The sequence below is a fragment of the Lepisosteus oculatus genome, chromosome 19 (assembly GCF_040954835.1).
Source record: "Lepisosteus oculatus isolate fLepOcu1 chromosome 19, fLepOcu1.hap2, whole genome shotgun sequence".
NCBI lineage: Eukaryota > Metazoa > Chordata > Actinopteri > Semionotiformes > Lepisosteidae > Lepisosteus > Lepisosteus oculatus.
The window spans coordinates 3120224-3135901 of record NC_090714.1 but is presented as its reverse complement, the minus strand read 5'-3'; the positions used below and the strand labels follow the sequence as shown (position 1 = coordinate 3135901).

The following is a 15678-nucleotide window of genomic DNA, read 5'->3' as shown; positions in this document are numbered from 1 at the left end:
TCGCCCCCCACCTTCTTATCTCACGACGAAACCTTTTTTAACTCGTTTTTGAAATTTGTGTATTCTGCTTCTTAATTATCTTTGTATTTTGTATCCAATGTGCAATTAGCGAAAGTAAATGAATTGGTTTTGGAATAGAAACAGTGTCACAACAGTGATGAGGACACGCACTCGAAAAATCGTCTATCAGGAGGCGCAGTCGAGATAAGAATGTTTTTTTTCCACCCTGACGCAGAGACCCCCATCCTTCCAAACTACATCATGATGGTAGCAGCTTCATGCAATATATAAGTTCCAAATAAACCAACCGCAGCCTCCTTATTATTTTTCAGTTACAGCCATGAGTTAAAAACTAGTCTGATGGTATTTACAGATATAAAATGTTCTTTCGATGAATGGACTTTGGTCTGCTACCATTTCCATTAACTTAGCAAGAATAAACCAATTAAGTATTGAGCCTAGCGTTACATGCACCAAATCAACAAGAACTTGCGACTATACATTTCCTCTCCATTTAAATTTATTTTTTTTTTTGCGGTGCAAAGATCCTCAGGTTTGATTGGCAAACAACGTCCAGTTACATTTCGCGGTGATCTCTGAACCCCGCCCTGAAAGAACCATCTTTACCAGGACAGACAGAAACACTGGCAAGTAACCAAAGTTACTTAGATTCCCTCTCATCTCCACTTGCTCTTTGCTTTGAGTGATAGCTGAGAATAATAAGTGAACAGAAAAGAGTGCATTGGTTCTTATTATTTTTTCCAGAATCCAAAGCAGTAATTTACGTTACATCTATCAAAATAGTGTCTTGATCTAGAATATTTTCTAGGGCTTAAGGCTGTTTTAATGATATATTCTCAATGAAATACTGTTTGAGACAAGGAGTTGAAAGAAAATCAGAACTGCCACACTGACTGCGCCTTGGATGGACTGGCGAAAAATAATGTAATCGTCTTGTCCTGTCCTGTCACAGATTTGAATGCATTCGGTGGATTCCAGTGCTGGATTAACCTCTGCTTCTTCCTCTCGCAGGCCAGATGCAAACACAGATCTCCCCTGTAAACCCCAGTATTCAGAACATTTACTGTCCTCCTCTGAGATTTAAGGGAGTCCAGGTGAGATATTTTGGGTTATAAGCTTTCCCCCCTGAATTCATTATGGCAGAAGTCTCCAGACCTCGTCCTGGAGACACACGCATACCTGCCACCACAATTCCAGCCTTAATTGAAGTCGCTTCTGTTAGTTTTTCCTGTGAAACGCGCCCGTTAAAGGGCCATTTCCACCATGTTCAAGAGCGGAAGGAGATGCAACTGTTTCTATTACGAAGTCAGTTAGAGGTTCAGTTGTGTAAGTCAGGGCTGGGCTGGAACAAAGCCCAGCAGAAGCATGAGCCTCCAGCCCCCCGCCCGACAGGATGTGAAAGACACCAGCTCTATTCTGAGAGGGTGTTCTCCTTTCTCAGGGTATGGGCACCACAGGGTGACATAATATGGAGAGCACAAGCGATGGGAGGGAATATGAACACCAGTGTGATAAGAGAGACTGAAACAGTTCTCCGTTTAAGCACCCAGAAAGTTTCTAGTGTGCCAGAGTAATGAAAGTACCCTTGAAAAGACTGGCTACTGTTCTTATCAATGCCAGGAGAGGAAATCGAGCGATTTTGCCTTAACCCACACATCTTACCACAGCACACGGCTCAGTGGGTGGGCTGCGGCTCAGCACAAGCTAAACACAAGCCTGCAGTCTGTGAGAATGCTGACGAACACGAGAGTCAAAACTGTCTTTTGGGACATCAGATGCAAATGGGAACTATCTCAGGCCGATCTCACTCTGTTGATCTCTTCCGGGGAATCCGGTTTTGTCCGAAAGACCCTCTTGGCAACACTGCAGAAGTTGTTTTGACCTGCTTAACAAACGGGGTAAAACAGTTTATTTAAATACATGCTCATTATGAATGAAAATCGAGACTTGGGATGCACAATTCCTATTGTCCTTCTATGTATCCTGATTTATACTGATTAATGCATCCTTGATTATACTTCTGTAAATTGGTGAAAACTGAAAATAAAGAAAGCTTAGGTCAGCAGTTTCAATATTTCTCACATACTCCATACATTTGAGCCTTAAGAGGTCAGTCATTCATCACTGAATCAACCTAATCTAATTACCATTAATAAGAAAAAAAATTAACTTAATAAATTGCTCTCAATATTTATATCTGAGGATCATTACAGATCGTAGATGAAATGGGCTTTGCAGCTCTTGGGTTCAATTGCAGGTGGGGACACCTTCTGTCTGTTCTCAGTCTGTTCATATAGCTTACGGCACAGATGTCACTAGAAAAGTCTTCTTCTGAAACTGAGCTTTTAAGACATAACACTTGCCACAGATGGATGTTTTCTGCAACTCTTTTTTTCTTGAATGTTATATAAAAACCTGTACATTTCATAAGCAAGAATAAGATGCAGTGAAAAAAAGTCTGGGCTTGAGGACTATAGAGTACAAATCTGTCATGTTTTAATCAATGGTTATGACACGAATTAATGGCACTCAACACTTGGAACAAATGTATATTTTTGTGATTCATTTATTAGGTTATTGCTGGTGTGTAGTAATCTAGATTCTGCCTTAGTCAGTACTGCTGATGAAGTTGTTCCCGTGTTAGAAACCACAAGATTTGTTTTTAAAATAAGGTGAAAAGTCCCTCGTCCAACGTCACACATAGCTCAAACAGATGTCTGTCTGAACACAAGTACAGTACAGTTCCCCAATTGTAAACAGGCAGGTGGTCGCTAAGGCCACCTTAACAAGGTTTGTTTCTCAACTATTTTCGAGTTATGCTCCTCGGGCCCAGAATACTCTTTCTAATAAACCCAGACATTAACCCTAGATTTCATCCTTCATTCACAAAATGAGAGGTATCTCTACTCATGGCAGCTGCTTTTTGCTAGGGACCATTCTGTCTGCATGACTGATGTAGAAATGAAATTGAGCCATCTCAGATTTTCTTTCTGAATAAAATCAAACGGCAGAACTCGTTCCTATTAGTAACAGATTAACACATCTCTGGGAGCTCCAGTTTCCTCCCACAGTCCACAGACAAACTGGCAGGTTCACTGGCTTCTGTACAAATGGCCCTGGTTTGTGTGTGTGTGCCTGTCTGTGTCTGTGCCCTGTGATGGACTTGCCAGAATAGGCTCTGGCTCTCCTGCGTCTCTGTATTGGATTTAGTGGTTAGAAGGGGGATGGATTAGATTTGCATCGAAGAACAGCCTTCCTTATTTGACCAAATTGGGTCTCGCAATAACATCAGTAATTTTACACTGTCTTCTATATTTTAAAGCATCATGAGGTCATCGAACCCCAGGCAATACTCTAGCTAATCTCCTGGTAAGGACAGTGTGTCACCCAACAAGTCCTGAAGCCTCTGTGGGGATTAGTACACTGAACAACATAAGATTCCTGAAGATTGCATCACGGAAATGGAGAACAGACCTTTTTAGTCTACAATTTCAATGTACATAATGGGAGTGAAACTACAGTATAAGCTTGACCGGAACACTTAATGCCTGAAAAACTACATTTTTCCTCAGAAAGCCATCAACAGCTGGTGTGAGACAACAGCTTTTAATGCCAGGGTCACTGCTTTGCTTACATGTTGAAATGCACATTTACCACATTTATGGTCATCCTCGCCGAGATTCAACTACGCTGGCAACCTAAGAAGTTGTGACAAGTATTTCCACCTAATTAAATACAAAAGAGACATATTTAAGTTGCAGTGTAGTCTTGGAGATCACGGTCCTGCTAGCAACGTGTTGAGGATGTCTGTCTTCTGAAGGGACACACGGGAACCTTCCTCATTCTCTTGGGCCATGACCTGAAGAAGCCAGTCAGCTCATTCAGGGGATTATTGGCGCAGGTTCTCGGGGGCAGTTAAGCGCTCCGGTGAAGACTGTGCTGCCCCTGAATGTCGTAGACAGAAGTAACTTTGTTTTGTTAAGTTTGCTGTAGAAACGTTTTTAAAATACAGCTGCGAGCTGGATATGCGTGCCAGCAGGGGTCGCGTCTTCGGACAAACCTCCTCGAACACAAACGCAAAACGCGTTCGACAGCGAATAACCCCCTCTCCCACGTTTCCTCACTGGTCACCCTCCCTCTGCAGCCACACATTTACAGCACCAGGGCAGTAGCTCAGAGTGAATGAAACTCTCAGAGCCCCCGGCTCGCACATACAGCGCCGAGAAGGGAGTGGGCGGACCTCGCAGATCTTTTCAAACACACCGCGTGTCTTTCTTCCGAAGGAGGGGGCCAGGGCAGGATGTCAAGAGTTTTTCAACGACCACCACCGGCCGCGTGGGAGGGCTTGCGTCCTGTGTGTGGGAGTCAGGGGACGTCACCGCGGAAACCGGAGATGCTGGGGGCTGCGCTCAGGGGGCCGATTTCATAAACCCCAGAGCCATGACCCCACACCCCCAAAAAAACACTTACTGGACTGGGCAGCCGCAAATGCCTGGGACTCAGCTGGGAAGAGTTTTGTTCTCTTCCTCTGCCTGCCCAAATAAGGGTCAATTTTTCCTTCCTAACCCTCATAAAGCCCCGTCCCCAGTACCTTAGTGCACGGTCACTGATTCTGCCTGTGCTTGACGGGGGGACGTCTCGGGGTCCTTGGTCATGAAGAAAGGTTATATACAAGACATAGGAGGCCGTGTGGCCACGGGGCATCTTGGGAAGGTTGGGACCAGGGGTCTCGCTCACTCTCGGTCCTTCGATGAGCAGGCTGGGGGGAGAGGTAAGGCCGCGTGCCTCGGTGATGGAGGTCAAGTCCAATGGTAGCGGTCCGCCAGCCGCCGGCTCAGGGCTGCCGCTGCAGTGCTCAGTAGTGGGGCTCGCAGTCCTCCACCAAGCTGTCTGTGATGTAGCCGATCCCCAGCAGCTCCTGGTAATACTGCTTCTCGGCCGAGGTGTTGATGGTCCAGCCCACCACCTCGACGCCCCGCTCGGCCCAGTACTGCACGTAGTCCCTGCCGGGGAAGAGGGCGACGCGCCCGGGGTTAGACACCATCGTTTCCTGTGTGCTTCCCCTGGCCAGTACTCAAACCTGCCTCACCAGCTTGGCGCTGAGCCCTACGTATGAGCAGAGGACGACAAGCGCAGCACAGCTGCAACTCCGATCGGAGCCCCACATATTATCATTCTGAATCTTACTGTGTTCCAGCTAACTAGGGGTACGATTGAGTGTACACTCATCTTCACTGCCACAGAACGTAGGAATGGTCTCTGAAACACTGCCCACTCAACAGAACACGGGATTTAATGTCTCCGTGAACTGTGATACTCTGGACCCCCGCACATCTTGACAAATACATCCGTTATTCCCCAAAGTGGCTTTTACAGAACAGATTCCAGTCACAGATACTCTAAAGGAACAGGAGTCTCTGCGCTACAGTGGCAGGTCGGCTGCTCAGCTCTGCAGGTAAAGGGGTCAAAGAGGTCAGCGAAACAGGCTAACGGCTGGCGTGACGCCCTTCGCCCACGGCCTGCGTGTCTTTCTCCCGCGGACCGGGGGGAGTGCAGAGCAGGCCTGTTCCCCGGCCCCCGTACTCACGGCGAGATGAAGTTCTTCTGCATGAGGAAGGCCGACACCCCGCACAGGTGCCACAGCAGCTGGTGGTGGCTCCAGTCCAGCAGCACGTCCAGCAGCTGGAACCAGTGGTGCTTCCAGGGGGAGGAGAAGCGCGGCGCGCCGTCGCCCCAGCGGCTGAGACTCCAGGGCCGGTGGGTCAGGGCGGTCAGCACCTCGGGGTCGGCCTGCCGCATCTGCAACAGCCCAGCAGCCCGCGGTAAGGAATCACGGGAGAGAGAGAGCACAGCCTTCCCCCCTAAACGGGTCCTGAACCCAGTGTCTGTGCCACTTCCTGTGCTCCTGGAGGTGACTGAACAGGCCGCCGTGTTCGATTATGAGCAGTTGCCACAGGGCACATCACTGGCCTGCAGTCACCTGCGCATGAAAGCTCCGACACACACAGCATGGATGTGTACGGTAGTGGAGGATCGGAGAATTAACCTTGCAAAAATCGTAGGGTGCTTCTCTGAGGTTCATGCAATAAGTAAGAAACCTTTCTTTCACGTGGAGACAAAACAAACCCTGCCAGAAAACTTCATGTCAATGTCTTGGGGGGCCACATTTGTGGGTAATGAGCTAGAAACTAAGAATATGAAAAAGACGGGCGTAACCGAGATCCAGCGATTACACGTTTCTTGGGCCCAATCTGTTTTCTGAGTGAAGGCCTGTACTACCCGCTAGCCCACTGGATAACCTACAGCCAAGATTCCAGATGGAATATTCCTTTACAGCTGTCTTGGTTTAAAACAATAGCAAAGGAGAGACCCCCAGTACTAATGAGCTTTATGAAAACAGGTAAGCAATGCATTACAGTACAAATAAATGAAAATGTCAATCTGTACCTTGTAGATGACCTTTGGCTCAAAGGAACAGACAATGCTGGTGTTGTAGAGCACAGGATATTCTTTGTAGATTTCCTTCAGTGCTGCAGCAGCCTGAAATTGCAGGGCAAGGTTAAAATGTCACTAAAGTTAACCAGAAGTGCTTAGCCTGTCCTTCCTTTAATCTCCTAAATCCAGTGATTGTGTGTTCCCTGCAGATTGCTCAGCCAGGAAGTCTTCAGTATCTGCACCTGACATCTGAGCCTCTACTAAGATACAACAGGATTTCTAAATCAGGCTTTCCACCTACTAGTTCAAGTAGGGAGCTGCGTCAGCATGCGTAGGCTGCAACGGAGCAAGTAAAGGTTCATTCCTGCTGAAAAGAGAAGAAAAAAACCCAACAACGTCACCTGAAGAAGGCTCCATTAGCCAACATTTTGTGTTTCTTTTCTTCTTTATTCAGCATGGAATAAACTTTTACTTGTTCCTTTTCACCTACTAATTCTGGCATTGGGGGTATACTGTAATTTAGGCATCGGCTAACGTTTCGAGTACTATTTTTGAAATGATTAGGTAAAACCTGCGTTTTCACCCTGCAGTGCGATTGAGCTGCAGAGGTCCGAGAAGATTAATTTCACAGAGGGCCTGCTCACTAAAGCAGACCAAATAAGCTCAGTGCCTTTTCTCTCCCTGGAAGTCAGGGTGCCAGTTCTGGTACTGTACGTGCCACCCATGAGGTCTGATTGAGCTCTGGTGGCACCAGAACGCACTGTGCTCTTGGCGCAGTTCACCAGCTCCGATTGCAGGTTAAGCAAGGGGTGGCTCAGTTAACCTGTGGCTTGGAGAACACCACCCAGCCTGTGCAGAAGAGCGACTTCATGCCCTGGCTAACAGGAAAACCTTTATCCTTCGATAGCTTGTCTCTTGCCCGTGAGCTGCTGCCACACCTGGTCTGCATGGCCCTTGACGTCGAAGTAGATGGTGAGCTCGTTCTTGGTGCACTCCTCCACCGCCTCCTTCAGCGTGGGCACCCTCTCGCCCCGGAACCTGTCCCTGTAACCAGGCACACGCCAGCTGCCGTTACACTTCACCATAACCGCTGCATCTCCCCCTGGGATCAACACCGCCTGCCAGGCGTCTGTCCAGACACCCTCCAGGACTGGTTCAAACCCGGCGGCTGACGCGGACGTTGCCGACAAGCACAGAGTAGTACACGCAGGTAGCAGAAGCAAACTACAGATACAAACTGGGACATGCTGAGCTTGAAGAGGCTACTTATGATAAACATTTACGAAAAGACATATCATTTACATCTTCTAGACACTGCTGGGAGGCACTTAAATTGACAAACGTTGCCAGGATCTGTAGTTATTCTGTCAAAACTGTAGTGTAATTTGAATCCAAGGGTGTTATGTCAGGCCAGCACAGTGGATCTGTGGTAAGCATTGCTCAGGGGCCCAGGGTTCGATTTCTGGGGTGCTGTCTGTGTGGAGTTTGTACAGTATGCTCCCCCCCATGTTTGCTTGGGTTTCCTCCGGTTTTTTCCCCACAGTCCAAAGACTTCCTGGTGGGTTAACTGGCTGCTGAGCACTTGCAGACAAACACACCAGGGCCAATTTTCCAGCAAGCAACTAACCTGCCAGTATGTCTTCGGACTGCGGGAGCACACCCAGTTGAACCCAGGGAGAATACATTCTCCCCACAGATGGCACCCAGGTCCAGAACTGAACCCAGGGGCTCAGCGATGTTAACCACTGTGCCACTGAGCTGCCCTATTGAACAACAGTACATTCAATTTACCAATCATCATTTTTTATATTATGGTCTATCTGTGAAACCCAGGTGAGGAACAAATCAATCGGAAGTACTGCAACTTGGCAGTTTGACTGCGATACTGGCCTGGTGGAAACACTGTCTTTCCTTCTAGTGTCGTGACAGAGTGGTCTGGGCCACATATAGTGACTGTCACAGTGCAACTGCCATGCGATTTGTGTATTTCGAGGTTAGAAAGAATGAGCAAACTGTACTGTAAACGGTACACAGTGACGAGTAAAACATCACAATTGACTTTACAAAATAGTCTGGTGAAATGTTGCAGCCCTATGACACTGTAAACCAGCAGGCATGTGAAGACATCTCTTTTAATCCCAATAGAAATATTGCTCTCGACTTCCAGACGGTTTTGCAGACAAATAGTTCTTAACTTGTTCACTCTGCACGCGGATCACGTGGGAACTTTCCTGCGGTGAACTGTCTGCTGCACAACTTGTGCTTATTCACTCGCACAGCACAACACATCAGTCATCACAGGGACTAGTGAGCAGGAAGGGCCGCGTCACTTCACAATTCTCGTGAGCTCTCGCTCCCGCCCAGGGCGAGACCGGCGGTTTGCCACAGCATGGCGACTTACAGTCCCTCCACACAGTTCACGGTTTTGCGTTCGCTCCGAAATTTGCGAAATATTTTCTACGCCGTCCGCGAGTCCATCTGGTTTCTCGAGACGGAACGGCAGGACTGCGGTTCCGCTTTGACCGCGGCTGTTCCCGGCGCGCTCGGCCTACCTGAGCCGGTGCTTGGCGGCGGCGTCCAGCCTGCGCACGTCGGCGTAGCGCAGCCGGCTGAGCGGCCCGCTGCCGTTCGTGGTGCGGTCCACCGTCTCGTCGTGCATCAGGATGGGGACGCCGTCGGCCGTGAACTCCAGGTCCAGTTCCACGCCGGTGGCGCCGTTCTCGCGAGCCTGGAGCGGGAGAGAGAGGGAGACGGGGGGAGGGCGCGTTCGCGGGTCGCGGCCTCTGACAGATACCGCGAGAGAAATGACACTGAGCCCGTCCCCAGGTCTTCACCCTGTTAAACTCCCACCTTCTAGACTCAGACACGAACAAGGTGATTTGTGTGCCGCCGGTTGGGCCGGAAGAGAAACTCTGCCATGTTGTTTCTATAGACTGATGGAAAAAAGCAACGCGGCATTTTCTGGAATGAGAATACTATACTGTAGTTTTAGCTTATGTACTTCCACAAAAAGTTGTCAATTTGTTTTAAGCCCTCTGATCAGCAGTACAGCTTGTGCAGTGAGGCACTGCAACTTGCCAATCACATGAAAGTTCGTTAGGTGCACTTTTACCCAACGAGGTCCAGGTGGAACAATGTCTGATCAGGTCACCTTTAAAAAGGCCTTAATTCAGAGCTCAGGTCACTGCAAGCCACAGTTTTCTGTGCATCCCATAATGTCTTGAATGTCACTAGAAGCAAGGGAGAGGGCCATTGGCATTCTGCAGGCTGGTATGTCATGTGCCAGCATTGCCAGACACTATGGAGTTAGCCGCTCCACTGTGTCCCGACTGCAGAGGAGGTTTACGCAGACCGGCAGGACAGATGACCGTCCAAGATCCGGTTGCCCTTGAGTGACCACACCAGAGCAGGACCGACACATCAGACTGGTCCACCTGAGAGATCGTTTTAGATCTGCCACGCGTACTGCTGCTGAAGCTGCCGGCAGACACAATGCCCGCATCAGTGACAGAGAGGCTCCATGCTGCTGGCCTTAGAGCAGGGCGACCTGTCAGGGGCCCTCTGCTCACACCTCCTAGACGTCACACCGACTGGCTTGGGCCAGACTGAGGCTGCGATGGACTTGTCAGCAGTGGCATCAGGTCCTCTTCACGGATGAGTCTCTCTTCAGCCTGTCCCACACAGACAGGAGGGCCAGAGTGTGGAGGAGGAGGTGTTGCGTTTCTTTTTTCCATCAGTATATATACAAAGTTGTTCAGACTTGCAAAACTTTACAATCTTTAAGTGTTTTTAAACATGAATGTTAGATTTAAGGAGTTTCATGTTAGGTTTGCTCGGCTAGAAGTAATTTGGAAACAGAACCTTGGTGTATAACTAATCTGTTGGTAAACCTGGCTAGATATCACATTCACAAAGCACTGATTAACCTACAGGTCTGTCTTTGGCCTGTGGGAGGAAACTGGAGCAGCAAGAGGAAACCCATGTGAACACAGGAAGAACATACAGTACACACTCCAAAGTCCATGCAGATCAAATCCAGAGCCCCATTCTGCTCAAATATTGACAAAATATAAATTAACTCAATTGCCTAGCCAAAAATAAGTAGCTTGAAATACTAATAATTCAATTAAAGAGAGAACTACACGAGCCAGCTTTTTAAAATTACAAGCACCTACCCTAACAGTGAACTTGGTGTGACCCCATTATTTCTGTATCATTTATGTCATGGCCTTTGTGTGCTCATCTTTTGTTTTCTCCGATTTTGCTTTAAATGTTACAGATTCACACCTAATCGAGAGGAGGCGTGGTCTGGGTGTTCCATTAGAATGGGAGAGGCTGACCTTCACTATATAAGATCCGCCAAAGCGCTTGAAACAGCTTTGTGCTCTCACACAGGCTGTTTCCTGTGGTTTGGCTGCCTTGTCTTGGTCATGGACTGTTTTTTATATGTTCATTGTGGTTTTTGGGTTTGTTTTTTGTTTTGTAGGGAAGTTAGCTTGTTTTATGTGAATAGGGGAGTGTGAGTAGTCAGAGAGTCTGAGGAAAACTTGTTTTGGATAAGTTTGTTTTTTTTTGGGTGGGGGGTCCTATGTTAAGTGTGTTGGAGTATATTTGGATAGAGTAGTATCCTGTTTGGAGAAAAATAAAGAAAAAGGCCTGTTTCGTTTGTAAAGCTATTTTATGTTGAGGCTTTAGTTATGTATATTATAACAAACCCGGGGCTTAGGCCATAACATGCGGAGTTCGTCCGGGTTACCGAAGTTAGTTTGCTGTGCCGGTTGTTCTGCGTCTTTGTTTTGTTTGTGCAGTTATAGAATTTTGATATTAAGGGTTTGTTGATAACCTGCACAAAGGCTGAACTTTTTTTTGGAATGCCGTATATTTCCAATCGGGCGTAACCTGTACTGCCCGGAAGGCTGAACTTAAAGCTCAAATAGTTACTGTACTTCTCTGGTTAAACGTAAATTACTTGTTTTTGATCCATCATCGCCTGTTAAATTGTCTAGCGACGGTTTTCGAATGAAACAACTGGAGGTCGAGTTAATAATGAAGGCGCTAGATGGAAACGAAACGGTTGAAGAAAATCGCTACGATTGGAAGAGGTAGCGCTGGAAGCGAGCAAAATGTGAGCTACTCCGTTTGGTGTAGGCCGGGATATTCGTCTGGTTTCACCGAGAGGTGGATCAATATTTTGCTTACTTGAAACGTGTAGCTACTTCGCATGAATGGGCAAAGCTTGGTCTTTACTCCCAGAGTGTGCTTGGTAGAATCAGAGACGCTTATTCCTCTTTAACTATGGATCACAGCCCTGGCTGTGAAGTGGCTATAAAATACCATTGAGCGGACATATAAGCTGGTTCCTCAAGCTTATCGGCAGCGTTTTCGGCGATGCAAGAGGGGAGACGGCAAGATGAATGTAGAAGTTGCACAAGAAACTGTTCGGTAAGTGGTGTGCTTTGTTGCAGGTAAAAGCTGTTGATACCGCTTGTGCGGTTTAAGAACTGCGTACCTCGGGAGACTGGCACGTATTTAAACGAGGGAAAAAGGAGCTGCGGGTTTCAAAAGTTGCTGTTCTGGCCAACGAGTTATTTTCGACTCGTAGAAACGCATGTATTTAAGGTGAGGCTCCTGCGAAGCTCAGGTTTACATGGTGCCGCGGAGGTACAACCGACGGGTTCTGCTGTTGCTGTAGAACATCCTGCTCGTTAGTCTAATGAGCATCAGAGGAAACATCCTTGCAATTATTCGGTTATTAGAGAAACGCTTTCATTTTTTCTTTGCTTTGCTTCATTTTGAGATTTAGGTTTCTGGACCTTCACCTTGGGTATCTGCCGCTGAACATAACCCACTAGTAGCGTCTCCACCGAAACAGGAAGACATTCAAATCGGAGACTAACGCGAAGGAGTTTTACAAGTGTCTTGTCTTGATATCCGACATGTCCGAGGAGGAGACGATGTTGGGGCAGGTGCTTTGTCTCGAGTGTAAGTGTGTTTTTATTATTTTAAATAGTTCACAGATTTAGGTAAATATAACTTGGAGGGTACTTTTTATGTTTTGAAAGGGTGGGAATGTCCTTTACGTGCTCATTTTCCTCTGCTTTTTGTACAGGTGGAGGGGAGGTCTGTCGGACGGTCAGGGGGTCTCCTCGGTCTCGCACAGGGCTTGCCTGCTTGTGCTCACTACCGGAAGGGCTCGCAGAGGCCTGCGTTTTGTATGTTAAACTGCTTCCAGTTTATATTCCAACAAACTGGTCTTGGGCCGTAACAAGTCTAGTTGCTCCAAAGCAGTTCCCCCCCCCCCCCCCACAGAGATCAAGCTTAAACCACTTCTCCACACTAAGGTTTTAATCCCGTGGGTCATTGCGGCCCTATTTAGTCCCCTTTTCACTCAAAGTGCTTAAGTGAAGTGCCCAGGTAGTGGGGAAACGACCCTTGTTTGTCGTTTAATGCATCAGACAATTAAAACTAGGCCATTCCTAGGCAGGATGCCGCCGCCTTGCGGCCGCAGGTGGGGATGCACCATGCTCTTTCACGCTCTCCTCGTACAGCACAGTCTGCTTGGGTTTCCAATCCGAGCTCTCTGAGCTGGATCCAACACTGCTGTTACTAACGACACGCATGAGGTTCCTCTAGTGGATGATGTGAAGTGTTGTGCAAGTCCGGTCTGCTGTCCCCCCCTCATTAAAGACCTGTAAATTTCGCATCCGTTTCCCTTTCCTTGGTGCGAGCATGCGTCGTGTCAGGCGGTGGACGCGTTCAAAACACCCGGTCCACACACAATTTAAAAACCCTCCGTTTTGTTCCGCGGTCGAGAGAAGGGGTGGGGGAAGACACAGCGGGCGCCGGGGTTTGTCCATGCCCAAAGCGGGGACTCACCTTCCGGATAGCGGCCAGGGTGTTCTCCGGAGCGTCATGTCCCCCGCCGCGGTGCGCCACCACCGCCACGCCGCCGCCGGCCGCCCGTCGGTCGGGGCGCAGCACCCTCTGGGCCCGGCTCGCCGGCACCGGCGGGTACCGGAACAGGACCAGGAAGAGGTAGAGAGCCGCCGTCCCGCCGGTGGAGCACAGCGGGCTCCGGGTGCCCAGCAGCAGCACGAAGAAAACGACGGAGAAGAAGGCTAGCCCATCTCCTAGCTGCAGCATTGTGGCGGACCCGTGTGTGCGTCTGTGTGACGATCCGGCTACCGCCGAGGCACGGCTCCGTGTGCCGGCGCTGTCAGCTGGGGGAGGCGGTCGGGACCCGGCGCTAACAGCGCTCTTGTGCCTGGCCGTCCAGCCCAGCGCGCAAGCGTCCTCTCCGCCCGGGGGAGTGGGCAGGGCCGGGCCCGCAGGACCCGACCAATAACAGCGCAAGGCGCACTTACCCCCGGCGGGGCTGGGAGACCCGACCGGCGGGGGGCCTCGCCCGCGCAGGGGGGTAGGGTGCTCGGCCGCCTTGACCCTTGACTGTATTGCAACCCAGTCGTTTCGTCTCGGGGAGAATGAATATTAATTTAGATGCTGGATGGGATTTGTTAGATTCACCTACTCCCCCCTTCCCAGTACCATTGTCACTGGCGCTAGCTGCAGAAATCGAAAATAAACCTTCAGTCAGATTGTATGCAGTGGTAAATGGTCCATACAGGGTTGTTTTTTTTTTTTAAGTTAAACCATCCAAACTGGACGCTGTTTGTATTACTGAGCCATTTTTCTGGGCCACGCCCAAAATCTAGTCCACGAAATAACTCCGCTCGATGAAATAGAAACCCCCAAACAATATAGTGTATAATCGTTCCCTCAATGAAGGAGTACTTTTCCGGATACTGAAGATATCGAGTCCGTTTTTGAATATTGATTTATTGCTGACAATTCAGCTTGTTCAAAATTAAAGGAATAACTGAAACTGGTGCTTTATTGTACTGATTTAGTCCCAGAAAATGACAGTGGACATAAACGATGAGCTGGAAAAGCCTGCCGTGAACTTTAATGACGTTAATAAAACAGTTTAACATTTATTTGCTGTAAACGTGTTTGATTCTCAAAAAGACGACAAAGCTGTGCCCATTTTACTAGAGCAGGCCAGTTTGTAAGAGGACGGCTTTATCAGCTGATCTGCATTAGAGGATAATTAAAGCTGCTGTTATCTGGACATAGTCTCACGGAGTGGTAATTAATTAATTAGGTGATTGGTGAAGGGTTTAGAGGTCACATTCTCACAGGGGGATCAATCAGTACTGGTTGGTGTATATAGCGCTCAGAGGGGGGAGTGGCAGAGTGTGTGTATTTGTGTTAGGAGTCTCCTCAGCTGTTCTGCCTGAGAGCCGATTGTGAGTTTTGAAAGCGTTTGGACCCTTTGAGCTGCCTACCAGGAGCTGGGGCTTGTTGCAGTGGACTACAATTGTTAACCGCTGTTGAGAGTTGTCAACTCTCTAAAAGTAGACTGCATTGTAAAGGCTGTCCAGAGCTCCTTTGTAAAGCTCTGTTGTTTGGGGGTGTCAGAAAAGCAGCCCACTTAATAAAGTAAGACTTCAATCCGTGATGGCTGTGCATGTGTGTGTTTTACTTGCAGTTGCTTTTTGCACGAGGGACGTGCTCATCCTTCACCTCCCAGCAGAGAGCAGTTCTGAAGCGAGGCCTCTGAGAATGATTTAAATGATGGAGGTGGATTTGCTTGTTGTGCCTGATGTTTGCTGTGGGTGAGGGATGTGAAGATGGTTGTAAATGTTTTATCCTCAAAGGTGGCTCATGTTTAAGTGCTGAAAAGCTAAGGGGAAAAACTATCTGAAAAAGGCTTGAAAATGGATGTGCTAATGTGCCTTGGGTCCAATGCCAGACCTGGGATGCTGTCTGTGTGGAGTTTGTATGTTCTGCCTGTGTTCACCTGGGTTTCCTTTAGGTGCTCTGGTTGTCTCCCTCAGCCCAGAGCCACTGGCAGGTTAATTAACTTTTGGGAAAGTTGGCCCAGGTATGGGTGTCCGTCTGCCCTACAATGGACTGGTGCTACCTTGAATACATAAGGATAAGAAAGTGGGTGGATATTTGTTCGATAAAATGACGGTGCAGCTGCCGGAGAAAGATTGTCCCCTGCCTCATAAACCTAACAGATTCACACAGAACTGTACCAAGTGTTAAAAGTTCCTCTGGTGCTCAGTGGACGTGTGAAGAGGGGATGTCGGTGCATCTGCTGTTGCCCTGTACAGAGTGAGTCGGCTTTTCACGGCCTCCCGGCAGTGGGCGGGGCTT

The 15678-nt window shown here is 48.4% G+C and overlaps 1 protein-coding gene and 1 long non-coding RNA gene across 5 annotated transcripts; one reads left to right on the top strand and one right to left on the bottom strand.

Moving 5' to 3' along the window:
• Window positions 1-993: 993 nt before the first annotated feature.
• gde1 (glycerophosphodiester phosphodiesterase 1) lies at window positions 994-13849 on the bottom strand. Of its 4 annotated transcripts, none has more exons than XR_001479939.2 (7): window positions 13333-13849; window positions 9009-9184; window positions 7395-7500; window positions 6469-6561; window positions 5609-5820; window positions 4613-5024; window positions 994-3966 (listed from the first exon to the last, which is right to left on the bottom strand). XR_001479939.2 is itself a non-coding variant. In XM_006637039.3 (6 exons), exons 1-6 carry the CDS (start codon window positions 13597-13599, stop codon window positions 4877-4879), a joined length of 1002 nt encoding a protein of 333 aa, XP_006637102.2. In that variant the 5' UTR covers window positions 13600-13849; the 3' UTR covers window positions 994-4876. The 4 variants fall into 4 exon arrangements, 1 of the variants encoding a protein (XP_006637102.2); XR_001479941.2 differs by having other exon boundaries at window positions 994-1906; XR_001479940.2 differs by having other exon boundaries at window positions 994-1903.
• LOC107078972 (uncharacterized) lies at window positions 11117-13157 on the top strand. The gene is made up of 3 exons (XR_001479943.2): window positions 11117-11898; window positions 12254-12438; window positions 12566-13157. It is a non-coding gene; the product is annotated as an uncharacterized lncRNA (long non-coding RNA).
• Window positions 13850-15678: the final 1829 nt, after the last annotated feature.

Bases quoted from the DNA above. Each gene is read 5' to 3' on its own strand.
- gde1 (XM_006637039.3), bottom strand. From the start codon at position 13,599: ATGCTGCAGCTAGGAGATGGGCTAGCCTTCTTCTCCGTCGTTTTCTTC. The intron at 5,821-6,468 runs GTACAGATTGAC...GGGCTGTTGCAG, and splicing joins AGCCAAAGGTCATCTACAAG to ATGCGGCAGGCCGACCCCGA. The intron at 5,025-5,608 runs GTGAGTACGGGG...CTTCCCCGGCAG, and splicing joins CAGAAGAACTTCATCTCGCC to GGACTACGTGCAGTACTGGG.